Source organism: Lithobates pipiens, unplaced genomic scaffold (genome assembly GCF_037356315.1).
Source record: "Lithobates pipiens isolate NorthernLeopardFrog02 unplaced genomic scaffold, aLitPip1_a1.2 Scaffold_30, whole genome shotgun sequence".
NCBI classification, from domain to species: Eukaryota; Metazoa; Chordata; class Amphibia; order Anura; family Ranidae; genus Lithobates; species Lithobates pipiens.
Genome location: NW_027507791.1, coordinates 92,539,238 through 92,555,686, shown reverse-complemented (window position 1 = coordinate 92,555,686; position 16,449 = coordinate 92,539,238). Strand labels below are relative to the sequence as shown.

Sequence of the window (16,449 nt, the reverse complement as noted above, 5' to 3'; positions counted from 1 at the left end):
TCAAAAGAAGTTGGTTCTTGCAGCATTGTAAAGAACAAGAGAATGCGCTTGATGAATGAATTTTTAACATTGCAGCGTGACAAATGTGCTATATCGCTTACGAGCAGTAGTTTTACCTGAACGAGCGATTCCGTGTCGGAATTTGAATGTGAGCATGCGTGGCACTTGGTCCGATCAAAATGCTATACACATGATCGGAGTATGTCCAACCGGCCCAGTTGGTCGGGAAATATTTCCAACATGTTGGAAAATTGGGTCCGACGGAGATTCGGACGGAATCAGTCCGATGCATACCACACACAGTCGGATTATCTGACGACACGGCCCGATAGGACGGATTCTCCGACCGTGTGTACAAGGCATTAGTGTTGGCTTTGGCCAGTGTGAAAGAGAGTGCAACAGACACTGTTGGCTTAGAAAACTGCAGCAAGCAACCCTACTGGGAAGCCACAGTCCAGTCTGAATAATATGTCCGGCTATCTGGCAGTTTGAAACCTGGACACCTGATTCCAAACCTGAACTGTCTGGGTGAATCCTGGACAGGTGGCAACCCTAAGCAGCAGGAAGGTCTGAACCGGGGCAAATCAACTAGCAGACCGCCCATGTGGTGTGTAACATGGTAAGACTAAAGAGGAAGGTGAGCGGGGACTTGACTGGAGCAGAACAGCTAGCAGACAGCACATGTGGTGTGTAACATGAGAATGCTATAGTGGAAGTTGAGTAGGGACCAGAGAGAGAAGACTGAGCGGCAGAGGATTAGCAAAGCAGGAGAAACTTGTAATGTCACATATGGTGCACATAGTGTGGGCGCAGAGAGAGAGGAGGATCAGCAAACTAGAGGATCAGCAGAGCTGGGGTTAGTACTAAGTGGGGGATAAGCAAAGCTGGGGGTACTACTAAGCAGGGAATCTGCTGAATGAGGATACTAATAAGCTGGGGATCTGCTGAATGAGGGTACCAATGAGACGGGGATCTGCTGAATGAGGGTACCAATGAACAAATAAAAAATGAACATACACACAGGGTATTTGCCAAGCTTCATTCAAGCTCCCAAAAAGCATCACCGAAACATCTAAAACACATAAAAAAGTAAGTATGAGCTCAGGCGTGTTCGCAAGGAGCCAGTGCAGAGCCCGCCAGGAAGTCGGCACTGCACAGCGCTAATCAAAAGCTGTGAGACATTTCCCGATCTCTGCAGCCGCGCATAGCGACAATGTCTCACTGCTTGTGATTAGAGCTGTGCAGTGCCGACTTCCTGGCGGGCTCTGCACATGCTCTTTGCGAACGCGCCTGAGCTCATACTTATAAAAAAGCATGCTGAAGTAGCGGGTGCTTTCAGTCGAAGCAAGTGTTAATGATCCTTTGTACTGTTGTTTGTATCACTATTTGTAAAATGTAAACAAACGTTTTTTTTACTTTAGTAAAAAAAAAAAAAGACTTCATTAAAAAAGAATGAATGAATGATGTATGTATTCGTTTCCTTTTCAGAAGTGCGATGGGTGAACTAATATTACAACAGAGCTTCTATTCAGGAAGCTAGGGCATATTACTTGCCGGCCTCTTACACTAGGTGGCGCTGATATCTCCTGAAAGACCTCTGCTGCGTGCTTGAGACGATCTAGCCCGAGCTCTATGGTCGTGCTGAGGAGAGACCGAGCGCTGAGTGCTCAGGCCGCTCGTCGCTGGAGGACCCGAGCTTCCCCCGGGAGTGAGAGGGGATAAAATGGCCGCTGTGAGGCCGCCCGGGCCCGTCTATCAACGCCGTGTCCCTATTCTTCTTCGGACGGGAAGGTGAAAGCGGCCCGGAGGGGTGACACGGAGGACCATGGGCTCTCAGACGCTGCAAATCCTCCGGCAGGGAGTGTGGGCTTCCATCACCGGGGGCTGGTACTACGACCCCCACCAGAGCACCTTTGTCAACACTCTGCACCTCTACATATGGCTCTTCCTGCTCTGCTTCCCCTTCACCCTCTACATGGTGAGTGTACACAGCTCCCTCCATCTTGTCTGCTCTATAGGCCTTACCTTCTGTGCTCTGCCATCTCCACACTGGGTGCCTGTCTGCTGGGGGGGCACTGCCAGGGGGCACCAGACTGACAGGCTATGGGGGGGGGGGGGGGGGCATACCTCAGGCTGGAGATCCAAGGAGGGGGATCAGGCTTGGCCTACACCATAGCTTTGTCTTGGATGTGGCATAACCTCATATATATATAAAATCATAATTCAAGTACATGAGACACATCTATATACACGTACGTCATAACATAATCATCACATCACTTACAGGCAGACTTGTGTGTGTGTGTGTATATATATATTATTACACACACTTACATATACACATACTTCTATGTTTACACACAAATTTTAATGTAATCGTATAATTAAAGTGGATTGTCACTGTATCTGACCACCATAAACCAAAAACTCTCTTTAACCCCTTTTTAATACAGCAAGCAAACTCCCATCCATGTCACTGTGCTTTATTTGGTCAGAAATCCCCCACATTTCTAACTGTGGTCATCTTGAGTAAAGACAAATTCTGTAGCATTTGGTTCCTGGAATCCATCTGCCCTTAGCTCAAGCATGCAGGAGAGAGTGCTTAGTTGAGAAATCCCCTCCCTAAGACTTCTGGAATGTATGATCTCATTAGCCTAGTCCAGGAAGTTACTGAAGAAATGTAAAACACTGCTTTTTTTTTTTTTTTTTAAACCAAAGTACATCATATCTATTTACTAATGCTAGTTGCATGAATAATAAAATTGATTGTGACAGCAAAGTTTCACTATATATATATATATATATATATATATATATATATATATATATATATATATATATATATACACACATACACACACACACACACACACACACACACACACACACACACACACACCATAGTCCTCACATACAGATATACATATATGTAGAAGGGCCCCATTCACGCGATAAGCCCACTTGGACCCGCCTGCCCATTTTTCAGGCGGATCCGAGCGGGTCACCCATTGACTCCTATGTCGGTGGCGATGTGTCTGCTGACCCCCCTGTCTGCCATCCGATCCGCTCAAGACAGACGTATGGCGATATGTTTGCCATTTGTCTGGCGGGTCAGGTGGGATCTGATGAAAACGGACATGCTGTCCATTTTTGTCCTATGTCCCCATAGAAATCAGCGAGGCTCTGACCGGTCCCTCCCCGCTCAGTGAGCAGAGGCGGACCCGTCATCGGCAAGCTAAGTGGAGATCAAAAGAGCAGGCGGCTCCCATAGAGCGAGCGGATCCTCCCCATGTGAAAGGGGCCTAAAAGCCAGGTTTTGTCTTTTTTAGGAGAATATCTGTGTGTGCAGAATTATTGGGCAACTAAATGAAAAATGAAAATTTTCCCATCTCACTTGTTTTCACCTGTTAAAGTGGGGATGATAAACGCATGCCTCAAAATTTACAAATCAACATTTTACTGACATGTAAAAAAAAAAAAAAAATGGTGAACAATATAGGAACCCTTCTTTTCAATAAGTCATAAGCCTTCCATTCATAGAAGTCTGCCAGTTTATTGATCTGTTGACAATCCGCTTTTTGTGCAGCAGCAACTACAGCCTCCCAGACACTGTTCAGAGAGGTGTACTGTATTGCTTCAACGTAAATATCCAGTTTTAGGAAGGGCCCACATGTTATCAAGAGTTTAGGTCAGGTGAGGAAGGGGGCCATTCTGTCATTCTTTCGTCTTTAAAGCCTTTACTGGCTAGCCACGCAGTGTAGTACCTCAATGCATTTGATGGAGCATTGTCCTGCACAAATATCAGGGTCTTCTTAAAAAAGATGCAGACTTTTTCCTGTACCACTACTTGACTTGTTTTCTAAAAACTGGCAGGTTTGAGTCCCAAAACGGTCCAACTAGCTCATCTTTAAAAAATACCAACACATTCTAGTATCCCACCTCACTGGCGTCTGAGTCGAAGTGGAGCTCTGTGCCCATTACTGATCCAGCCACAGGCCCATCCATCTGGTCCATCAAGAGTAAATCTCATCAGTCCATAAAACCTTTGAAAAATCTGTCTTCAGTTATTTCTGGGCCCAGTCCTGAAGTTTCAATGTATGTGTCTTGTTCAGTGGTGGTCGTGTTTCAGCCTTCCTTACCTTGGCCATGTGTCTGAGCACTGAACACCTTGTACTTCTGCGCACTCCAGGTAGGTTGCGGTTCTGGAAAATGACCGCACTGGAGGATAATGCGTTCCCGGTAGCTTCACGTTTTATTCTTCTCAGATCTTTAGCAGGTCAATTTTCAGTCTTTGTTTGCTATGAGGAAAGACTGGCTGAACTGAATTTATTCTCTCTAGAGACGAGGAGATTAAAGCGGTTGTATACCCTTATTTTTACCTACAGGTATGCCTTATATCCCCTAAACCTGTACGGTTTAGGAGATATTTACTTTGCATACTGACATCAGCTGCAAATGCGCTGTGACTGCCCAGCTGAAGGTCGAGCATACGCTGCCGGTCCTTGCCGGGAAGAAGACTCCTGTGCGGGAGTGATGTCACCACGGCTCCGGCCACTCAAAGCGCTGGAGCTGCGAACCCGGAAGAAACGCAGAGAGCAAAATGTCAGCTCCATTGCCGTGGACTGGGCTGCTATATGGGGACTTCGTACTTACTAAGGTAAGTATTTCATAATGAGCTAGTATGCAGTGCATACTAGCTCATTATGCCTTTGCCTTACAGGGTGTATTTTTTTATTTATTTTTTTACACGTGTGTGTGGGTATACAATCGCTTTAAGGGGGATATGATCAACACATTGATGCATCAGTGGTCCTCTTGTATTACTGTACTGTCTTTTTATTGTAAAGTGCTTCACAATATGTTGGTGCTATATAAACCCTGTATTATATTAATATAGTTTACTTGGTGGTGAGTTATTCACTTTAACCACTTAAAGTGGAAGTAAACCCATGGCTTTAAACAGTTAAAAAAATAAAAAATAAAAAAAAAGGCATGCCGGGAATGCTAACTGCACATTGGCTGTGCTCTCAGCCAAACTATCAAACCATCCAATGGCTGGTGTCATAACGAATCACATGTGCAGCACCATAGCAGTTGAAGATTAAACAGAGGCTAAGATGGTAGCTTCCTTGGCTGAAAACGATAGGGGAGTTTACTTCCACTTTAAGGACCACCTCACGCTCATATACATCAGCAGAATGGCACGGCTGGGCACAAGCATGTACAGGTACGTTGCCCTTTAAGAGCCCAGCCGTGGGTTGTGCGCGCGCTGCCGGTGGCGCACTCGCGACCTGGTCCTGAGCTCCGTGACCATGGCTGCGAGACCTGCGGACCCAATCGCCGCCGTAAACAAACCTCTCCCCGTGCTTCTAATGAGAGTGTTGATTGCTACTTTAGACGAGCTGCTAGAAGGCTTCAACAGGCTTTCAACAAGACATTAAGAAAGTTTCTAGAACTTGTCAGAAAGTGGCAATTATTACTCCCATTATGATCTGCTTTCAACATTTACAAACAAACGGTACTTTAACCTCTTAAAGCGGGAGTCCACCGGGACTCCGCGTTTTTTTTTTTTTTTTTTTAAAAGCCAGCAGCTACAAATACTGCAGCTGCTGACTTTTAAATAGTGACACTTACCTGTCCAGCGCGCCCGCGATGTCGGCACCCGAAGCCGATCGCTCGCTCGGCTGCCGGGTCCCGCCGCCATCTTGGGTATGGGAATCAGGAAATGGAGCCTTTCGGCTTCATTTCCCGGTTCCCTACTGCGCATGCGCGAGCCGCGCGGCGCAATCCGGACGGTCCCCGCTGCCTCTGGGAGCTGTGTGTTTCCCAGCAGGCAGCGGGGCACTTGCTGAAGGGGGCGGGGCATTGCGGAACGGGGGCGTAACCTACGCTCGTTCCGCAGACAGCTAGCCCGGAAGTGGGTGCAGTTACCTGGATTATCCAGGTAACTGCACCCCCCTCCCCCCTGAAAGGTGCCGATTGTGGCGCCGGAGGGGGGGAGGGATCAGATGAGCGGAGGTCCATTTTAGGGTGGACCTCCGCTTTAAGGGCTGAGCCTCTTTCTGAGATTGATTGTTTACAAGTTAAAAAACTTTTTTTTTTTTTATGCTAGAAAATGACTTGGAACCCCCAAACATTATAGGTTTTTTTTCTAACACCCTAGAGAAAAAAATGGTGGTCGTTGCAATATTTTCTGTCACATCGTATTTGCGCAGTGGTCTTGCAATCACACTTTTTTTTTGGGAAAAATACTATTTTTTTTTTTTATTAAAAAATAAGACAGCAGTAAAGTTAGCATAATTTTTATATTGTGAAAGATAACGTTACGCAGAGTAAATTGATGCCCAACATGTCAAGCTTCAAAATTGCACCCGCTTGTGGAATGGCGACAAAATTTTACCCTTAAAAATCTCAATATGTGACATTGAAAAAATTCTACAAGTAGCATGTTTTGAGTTAGAGGAGGTCTAGGGCTAGAATTATTGCTTTCGCTCTATGGATCGCAGCGATGACTCTAATGTGTGGTTTGAACACCATTTCCATATGCAAGCACTACTCATGTATGCGTTTGCTTCTGCATGCAAGCTTGGCGGGATGGGGTGCATTTAAAAAAAATAAAAAAAAATAAAAATAAAAATAAAAATTCTTATTTATTTTACCTTTGATGGCTCTCACTGGGGAACACACAGCTATTGAAATGAAAGCTATGATGTTCCCGGAAGTGTCTCTCCTCTCTTCTACGATATAGGAAGCCCCCCTAATAGGCCGGCCCCGCCCCATTTTCGGCTTCGTTATTGGCCTTTTTTTTTTTTTTTTTTTCGGCAAATTGCTGAAAAGGCCATTTTCGGGCGAAATGTTTTGGAGGCAAAAATTTCGGTGCATCCCTAATTACAAGGAATGTAAACATCCCTTGTTATATATAAAAAAAAAAAAAAAAAAAAAAAAAAAAAAAAGGCAAGACAGGACCTCTTAAATATAAAGATCTGGGGTCAAAAAGACCTCATATCTCATATTTACACTAAAATGCAATAAAAAAAAAAATTGTAACTTAAAAAAAAATGACCCTTTTAAGAGTTGTCGGCAGAAGTGATGTTTTGATGTTGCTTCCACCCTGCATTGTTATGGAGACAGGTGGGGGCCATCTTCTCCTCACTCGTCTCCATACCTAGCAGGAGACAGGACGCAGTCGCCACAGCTGCTGCCGATGGCTCTGGTAAGGGGGGGGCCCCCTCTCCCACCGCTGATAAAAGTAATCTGCTGACGAATCCACCACAGAGACTACTTTTATCTTGTAGCGGACTGCCCTCTTTAAAAGAGGATACCAAGGTTAGGGCAGCTGCTGCCATTACGATATCCTCCTTCAAACAGCTGACGTAAAACTGCGGCGGGCGGCCCGTAGGTGGTTAAAATCTTCATCAAAGCTTTCTAAAAGCTCTGCAAATGCTTTGTCAAAGCTTGCTGTTCACTCTGATCTTATACGAGTTGAAGCCTGTGTGAAACTAGCCTTACGGATAGCTCTGAGTCTTTTTCTAACGGTCAGACGCTGAGAGAACCAACCACAGGGTGATGCTGATGACTACTGTAAATACATTCCCCAGCATTTTTTTTCTTCTCTGTGAAGCTGAAAGGATATATTGTATCTTTTCATCCATGCAAACAACAAAACAACCTGTATCCGGTCATGATGTAGTTTAGTGCATGCTTCATTATAAGTATAAATAAAATATAAAGTTTACAATAACTTTTCTAACCTGGGGCTGAAAAGAGAAATATGTGTTTTGTTTTTTCCAGAATCATACTTACCTAGGTGGATGCAGCATCAGTCCGATTCTGCATCTGTCCTCTGGTGACTTTGCTCTGAGAACCGAGTGATTGAACACTGTGGCTCTCTGCTCTTCAGCCAGCTATCTGCTTAAAACGGGTTACAGGAGTGCAAAATGGATTGCACTCCTGTGATCAATAGGAGAAGCCCAACCAAACAAGCTTTGGCTGGACTTCTCCTTTAAGCTGATAGCGCTTAAATTCTGTCATGGTCAGCTTTTCTTTTAGGTGCTAAAACTGGTTGAAAAGTCACAAAAAATATCTTAGAAACAGTGGACTTTTCTTATGAAGTGTTATTAGGCACAATTTGTTCCAGGAGAGGAGATTAGCAATAGATGTCGGAGACTGGCACAGCATTTGTTGTATTAACACAGGAAAACTATAAAACTTGTAACATTCCAGGACTTTTTGGGGCTTCAGGGGTCTAGTGCTTGAGGCATCCTGGTAGAAACACTTTGTGCCTGCCTTACGTATCGAAGATTTATTAAAGTAGTTGGAGAGGCTAAACCCAACAAACCACCCAATACTACTGCTAACATTACTATGACAGACTCTTAAATAAACGTGTACCCTTTTCATCTTTATTTCATGTCCTGTCACTGCAAAACCTCAGTTTATTCTTTGGCATGCGACTTATACTTTGATGCTCTTGAGGGGGAACTCCACACCAAATTTTAACTAAAAAACCGGCATGGATTCCCCCTCCAAGAGCATACCAGGCCGTTGGGTCTGATATGGATTTTAAGGGGAACCCTCCACGCTGAAAAAATTGCATGGGGGTCCCCCCAAAATCCATAACAGACCCTTATCTGAGCACACAACCTGGCCGGTCAGGAAGTGGGGTGGGGGAGAGCGAGCGCCCCCCCCTCCCTCCTGAACCGTACCAGGGCGCATGTCCTCAACAAGAGGCGATGGGTGCTTTGGGGCAGTGGCCCCCCCCCATCCCAAAGCACCTTGTCCCCATGTTGATGAGGACAAGGGCCTCTTCCCGACAACCCTGGCCATTGCTTGTTGGGGCCTTATCGGAATCCGGGAGCCCCCTTTTATAAGGGGGCCCCAGATCCCGGCCCCCCACTCTATGTGAATGTGTATGGGGTACTTCGTACCCCTATGCATTCACCTGGGGGAAAGGGTGTAAAAAAACACTCTAGATATGTTTTTAAAGTAGTTTCATTAGGCAGCTCCGGGGATCTCATCCGACTTCTCTGCCCTCTTCTCTGCACTCTCTGCTATCTTTTGCCGATCTTCTCCATTGTCTTCTTCCCTTCTTCCGATGTTGACACAATGCTCTCTCCCACTGTAATGCCGTGTGTGCGGTGTGCAACGACTTATATAGTCATGGGGTGTGGTCACCGCGTGCTGTCATCCGGTGACCCTGCCCCTTATGACATCACTGCCCCATCATGATCGTATTGCGTTTGCAAAATGTTTGGGGTTCCATTAACCGTTAACAATGTGCGTGTCCTGCAAGAGCAACATGTTCACACGCGGTATGGGAAACACTCGTGGAATGCACCTTTCCTGCACCACGTTCTGTCTTGTTTCACTCTATCCAAAACAAAAACAGTTTTGACTTTACTTTAACCACTTGCTTACTGGGCACTTAAATACCCTTCCTGCCCAGACCAATTTTCAGCTTTCGGTGCTCTCACACTTTGAATGACAATTACTCAGTCATGCAACACTGTACCCAAATTAATTTTTTGTCCTTTTTTTTTTTTTTTTTTCCCCACAAATAGAGCTTTCTTTTGGTGGTATTTGATCACCTCTGGGGTTTTTATTTTTTGCGCTATAAATGAAAAAAGACGGAAAATTTTGAAAAACGCATATCTTTGTTTCTGTGACAAAATTATGCAAATTATTAATTTTTCGGCATAAATTTTGGCCACTATTTATACTGCTACATGGCTTTGGTAAAAATAACCCAAATTAGTGGATATTATTTGGTCTTTGAGAAAGTTAGAAAGTCCACAAGCTGTGGTGCGAATCGCACAAAATTGATAACATCTGATGTACTGGTGGACTATCTCACTACTTGCGACCCAAATAAGCCAGGAAAGTACAAATACCCCCCAAATGACCCCTTTTTTGGAAAGTAGACATTCCAAGGTATTTGGTAAGAGGAATGGTGAGCTTTTTGATGTTGTAAATTTTTCCCACAATTCTTTGCAAAATTAAGATTTTTATTTTTTTCCACTAAATTGTCATTGTAATAGGTAATTTCTCTCACATGGCATGTGTATACCATAAATGACACCCCCAAAAAAATTCTGCTACTCCTCCTGAGTATTACAATACCACATGTGTGGGACTTTTTCACAGCCTGGCCACATAGAGAGGCCCAACATGCAGGGAGCGCCATCATGTGTTCTAGGAGCATAAATTACACATCTAACTTGTTGACTACCTATTACACTTTTGAAGGCCCTGGAGCACCAGGACAATGATACCAGATGGCACTGATGACAGATGGCACATATATATATATATAAAATGTGTGTGTGTGTGTGTGTGTATATATATATATATATATATATATATATATATATATATATATATATATATAATGTTTGGGGGTTCTAAGTAATTTCTAGCAAAAAAAAAATATATTTTAACTTGAGAACAAGGTTTAATGGTTAAATGTTCCTAATTTACATACAGAAGTCTATTCCTTTTGATGTAAAAGACAAATTGATACAACGTTTAGACTTAACATTCCACTGTTAGAATGTTTTAAAATGATTCACACCTATGCATTTTTAGCGCATTTTGCAGATTTGCACTGCAGTCCATCTAACATGGTTTTCTATGGCAGGGGTTGACAAATTACCTTTAAATTTAGGAGTCGGTTAAAAAAAGTTAGGAGCCAGTTTTTTTTTTTTTTTTTTTTTTTTTGAGTGGTATGGATTGTCAGCTCCCGGGGTAAGGCCACTCATTTTCACCCCCTATCCCTAACTCACAATGGAGCACCCAGTCAATAACTCCAATGAAACGCTGTTACATCAGGGTTATGGGCTGACCAGAAAGAGTAAGGCTGGCAGCAGGTGGCACTGGCAGGTGGCCCTGGTTGGAACTGGCAGGTGGCCCTGGTTTGGAACTGGCAGGTGGCCCTGGTTTGGAACTGGCAGGTGGCCCTGGTTTGGAACTGGCAGGTGGCCCTGGTTTGGAACTGGCAGGTGGCCCTGGTTTGGAACTGGCAGGTGGCCCTGGTTTGGAACTGGCAGGTGGCCCTGGTTTGGAACTGGCAGGTGGCCCTGGTTTGGAACTGGCAGGTGGCCCTGGTTTGGAACTGGCAGGTGGCCCTGGTTTGGAACTGGCAGGTGGCCCTGGTTTGGAACTGGCAGGTGGCCCTGGTTTGGAACTGGCAGGTGGCCCTGGTTTGGAACTGGCAGGTGGCCCTGGTTTGGAACTGGCAGGTGGCCCTGGTTTGGCAGTGGCAGGCACGTGGAACTGCCAGATGGCACTGGCAGGTGGCCCTGGTTTGGCGATGGCACTAGTTGGCACTGGCTGTGGCACTGATTGGTGGTACTGGCAGGTGGCACTGATTGGCGGTGACTCGGCACTGGCAGGTGGCAATGACTGACGGTGGCACTGGTTGGCATTGGCAGGTGGCACTGATTGACGGTGACACTGGCAGTTGGCACTGGCAGGTGGCACTGGTGGTTGCAGGTGGTATTGGCGGTGGCACTGATTGGCGGTGGCACTGATTGGCGGTGGCACTGATTGGCGGTGGCACTGGCAGGTTTCACACAGAGCACTCTGTTACTGAAATGTAACAGAGGAGCTGTCTGAATTGAGCTTAATGTCGGAATGGGCGGGACCCAGCCGAAGTGAGAAACTTACAAGTAACATAGGCGGGATCTGTGAGATTTAAGCTTGTCAGGGTGGGCGGGACCTGGTCAGGGTGGGCGGGGCCCGACCAGTGGGCGGGACTCAGCAGCTATCAAACACCAGCCAACTATTGGGCTGCTTAAGAAAAGGGGCGGGGCCACATACACATAGCGGTCCGCCCAGATCCCATTGGCTGGTGTTTGATAGCGGCCGGGTCCTGCCCACCCCGGCCGGGGTCCCGCCCACCCCGACATCAAGCTGAAATCTGACAGATCCTCCTCTCTCCCCTTTGCTTGTCAGTTTCATACACTTAGCGCGGCGCCGCTGAGGAGGGAGGAGGAAGGCAGTCCGTGTTGATGCGCTGCATGTCTGGGGCATCAATAGTGAGTGGGCTGGTGGCAGCTTAGGCGCCATGTTGCGATTTCTGGTCGCATTGGCGACCTGGTGCCTGGGGTTTGTCGAGCCCTGTTCTATGGAATACGTTTTGTAGTGCAAATCTGCAAAATGCAAAAAGCACTAAAATTGCAGAAGTGTGAATCAGGCTTTTGACTTTTGATGGCTAAGAGCAGAGAGAAAATTCTCTACGTACCAAAGATTGGGAAACCCTTTGTCAAGATCAACGGGAAAAAAATTGCGATAAGAATCGTTATCGCAATTTTTTTCCCGTTGATCTTGACAAAGGGTTTCCCAATCTTTGGTATGCAGAGAATTTTCTCTATTTATTTATATCATTTTTATTTATTTTTTTAAATAATGTCACCAGTGCAGTAGTGTCATCATATAATGGGTTTGGTGGTGCTCAGGCACACTGACTGGTGACAGGCTGTTTTATGTATATTTTACTTTTGTTGTCATATGTCCACCCAGATCGACGAGAAGTTGCCGCTGATGCCATCTTGCCATAGGCCAGGTGGGAACAGGTTAACCACCACTATCTTCCAATAGGACATGTACATCCTTGGGTTGGAGTGGTTAAACCCCTTTCACACTGAGGAGTTTTCAAGCGCCTGAAAAGCTCACGAAAAATGCTTCCTATTAAACTCAATGAATGCTTTCACGCTGGCAGTGCCGTGAAAAAAAATATCTGACATGCAGCATCTTTGGAGCAGGTTTGGAGAGCTAAAAAAAAGCGCCTCAAAAAACGCTTCTCTCCATCGAAATGAATGGGAAGCTGCTGAAAAGCCCCTGAAAAGCTCTTCAAAAGCTCCTCAAAATGTTTTTTGGTAAAAGGGGCCTTATAGTGGGACCAGGTATAATTTTTTGATCTGATTTAATGATGCTAAACAAAGTAAAAGCGCCCCCCCCCCCCCACCCAAATTTTTTGGCTCCTCCGTCTCACTGGGGATTTTTGGACTGAAGCCTTACCATAGAGATGACCGAGGACCTGAACTTCCCTGATCATCCCTATGGTCTAAGAAACCGGAAGTGATGAGGATTTTGTCACTTTTGGTTTCGCTCAGATGTAAACAAGCCGTTGCTGGCTTGTAAAAGCATCTGGTCAAACTGATCTCAGTTTGATCAAATGCTTTTAAAGGGGAGAGGAGAGCTCTGATGTCTAAGAGACCCCAGATATATCAGAAATCAGAACCTGTCACTGCCCATGCTATCCGCAAGTTCATCCCTTGTGATGGCATCCCCAGTGCTCACACGCAAAGACAAAACGCACTTTTCTAAATGAAAAAATAAGACAACAGTGCAGCCCAATTTTTTTTTTTTTATATTGTGAAAGATTGTTACGCCAAGTAAACTGATGCCCAACATGTCACGCTTCAAAATTGCGCCTTGTTATGGAGACGGGTGGAGGGCCATCTTCCCCTCACTCGTCTCCATGCCCGGCAAGGGTGAAGATCCAATCGCCACTGCAGGCGGCTCCAGTAAGCGGCGGAGGGCACCGGAGCGGGGATTGGGCCCTCGCCTGCCACGGCCAATAAGTGATCTTGCGTCAAATCTTATCTTAAACTGGACCGCTCGCTGAAGAGGAGGATACCAGGGTTATGGCAGCTAGCTGCTACCATAACAACGATAATCCTCTTCAAACAGCCAACGTATAATGACGGTGGGTGGTCCAGAAGTGGTTAAAATATGTCTGTCTTTTTATTTATTTTTTTATTTTTGAGGCGATTGACCGAATTTTCCTCAACGCCTGTGCTCCTGGGAGATGTCATTCTTTCCCAGGAGTCAGTTGGCAGAGCTAAAGGCTAGCATTGCATTGTTCAGGAGGTGCATGCTGGGTATACAGCATCACCATATCCCGGAAGAGACTGCTAGGTGGGTTCACATGCTCTTAGTCAGGGCTTGACAAATATGCTTAGAATCTAGAAGCCAGCTGAAAAAGTTAGGAGCCAGTTATTTAAATCCTCTGCCCAGCGCCCAGAACTGCATGTCTGGGGCATTGGACAATAAGAATTGCTGATGCCAAGAGAAAAAAAAAGGACAATATTTAAAGCGGGGTTCCACCCTAAAGTGGAACTTCCGCTGATCGGAACCCCCCCCCCCCCCCTCCGGTGTCACAATTGGCACCTTTCAGGGGGGAAGGGGTGCAGATACCTGTCAAAGACAGGTATTTACACCCACTTCCGGGCATAGACTCCCACGGGAGTCTATGCCTCTTCCTGTCCCTGCGCACTGTCTGCTGGGACACACACGTGTCCCAGAGACAGCGCGGACAATTCCTATTGCGCTGCGCGACTCGCGCATGCGCAGTAGGGAACCGGGATTCCCTCACCTAGGATGGTGGCGGCAGCAGCCGAGAGCCGAGCGATCGATCGATCGGCCTTGGCTGCCGGCATCGCTGGACCCCGGGACAGGTGAGTGTCCATTTATTAAAAGTCAGCAGCTGTAGTATTTGTAGCTGCTGGCTTTTATTTATTTTTCCACAGTGAAATCCTGCTTTAAAAAACAAAACTTCTTTTGTTTTGTTATAAGATTTTGCAAATAGGTTTTTTTCCTCCTTCACTGATGTGCTCTGATAGGCTGCACTAATGTGCACTGATTGGGTGGCATTGAGGTTGGAACTGATGGGCACTGACAGTTGGCACTAATAGGCAGCACTGAGGTGCCACTAATGGGAACTGGCAGGTGGCACTCATGAGCAGAATTGGCAGGTGGCACTAACTGGCTTTGTCAGGTGGCACTGGCAGGTAGTACTAACTGGCAGGGGGCACTGGCAGGTGGCACTAGATTGCACTGGCAGGTGGCAATGGGTGGCACAGATTGGCAAGTGGCACTGGCAGGTGGCAGTAACTGGCAGATGGCACTGATTGGCACTGGCAGATGGCATTGGCAGCTGTCACTGGATTGCACTGGCAGGTGGCACTGACTGGCACTGACAGGTGGCATTGGCATGTAGCACTAACTGGGATTGGCATGTGGCACTAACTGGCATTGGCACTGGATGGCACTGCCAGGTGGGAATGGTTGGCAGGTGGCAATAACTGGCACTGGCAGGTGGCACTAACTGGCAGGTGGCACTGGCAGATGGCATTTGCAGGTGGCACTAACTGGCATTGGCAGGTGGCACTGGATTGCACTGGCAGCTGGCATTTGCAAGTGGCACAGGTTGGCACTGACTGGCAGGTGGCACTGGCAGGTGGCCCTGGCAGGTGGCACTGGCAGGTGGCACTAACTGGCATTGGTAGGTTTCACCGCCGATAGTGTAACTGTGAAACTGAATGCTCCCTGCAGTGCTGCACTGTGTGAAACTGTATGGAGAGAGAGGAGCTGACAACTTCAGCGTGATGTCAGAGGTGGGCAGGACCCGACAGCTATCCAGACAATGATTGGGCTGCTTAAAGGGGCAGAGCCACATACACGTATCGGCCCGCCCAGATCCCATCCCATCCCATCGGCTGGTGTTGGAAAGCTGGGTCCCGCCCACCACGACATTCAGCCTCAATTTTGACAGCTCCTCTCTACACAGTTTCACACACTGAGGCGCTGCTCTGCCAACAGTTTGTGGAGAAGGGAGGAGGATGTCAGCGGCTGCTGAGCGGCTCTTTTCCTGCTCCATCCCGACTACCAGACTGTTCTGTGTCTGGAAGCACAATTTCTAGTTGCAACGGTGACCTGGAGCCTGGGATTTGTTGAGCCCTGCTCTTAGTAGAGATGGATGCGCTCTGCAGAGGAAATATACGCAGTAAGTATGATAAAAAAAAATGGGACTTGAGCGCCAATTGGTTTTATGACATGGATTAATCATGTTTAACTTGTTTAATAGAACGGATTACCTTAAAAAAAATCTGAGTGGAGCTCTGCTTTAAATTTTCTTGCTCTAAGATAATGTTAGTTGGAGAGTATTTGCAGGGCTCTGCTATCTAGATCTATTTAAAAAAACCTACCATCAATAAAGCGGATTTCCAGCTTTGCTCTCACTCTAAATAGTTTAATTTGGGCTGTCTGTAGCCTTAGCTATACAGAAAAGTGTTCTTGCTACATAGCACAGACATCCTGTTCCACACCCGGTACAAAATTGTTTCAGGCTGAGCATTGCTCAGCCATTCATAGGTGACTTTGTATTGTCTAAATGAATACAAAGCTTCCGCTGATTGGCTGAGACAAAGAGGGGGGTGGATGGTGTCATGATCTACCCCTCAGCCAATCAGAGTAAGCTTTGTATTCATTAATCGAATATAAAGCTGCCTATGAATGGCTAAGCCCTGCTCAGCGCAACTCCTTTTTTCTGCAGGTGTGGAACAGGATGTTCTTGTCCCACGGCAGGACGCAGTGCCGTATACTGTATGCAGCTGGGGCGTCCAGCAAACACATCTGTGTATGAAACTGTTTTCTTGGGCCAGTGAA

General features: G+C 46.4%; 1 protein-coding gene across 10 annotated transcripts in view; it reads left to right on the top strand.

Annotated features, from left to right (window-relative positions):
- Nucleotides 1-1,620: 1,620 nt before the first annotated feature.
- Nucleotides 1,621-16,449, top strand: part of PCNX1 (pecanex 1) — a 244,693-nt gene continuing 229,864 nt past the window's right edge. For 7 of the 10 annotated variants that reach the window (XM_077464610.1, XM_077464612.1, XM_077464611.1 and 4 more), the window contains exon 1: nucleotides 1,621-1,978. In XM_077464610.1, coding sequence (XP_077320736.1) covers nucleotides 1,826-1,978 — 153 coding nt within the window. In that variant the 5' untranslated portion in view covers nucleotides 1,621-1,825. The remainder of the gene's footprint in view (nucleotides 1,979-16,449) is intronic. The other 3 variants (XM_077464614.1, XM_077464613.1, XM_077464616.1) reach the window with 2 other exon arrangements.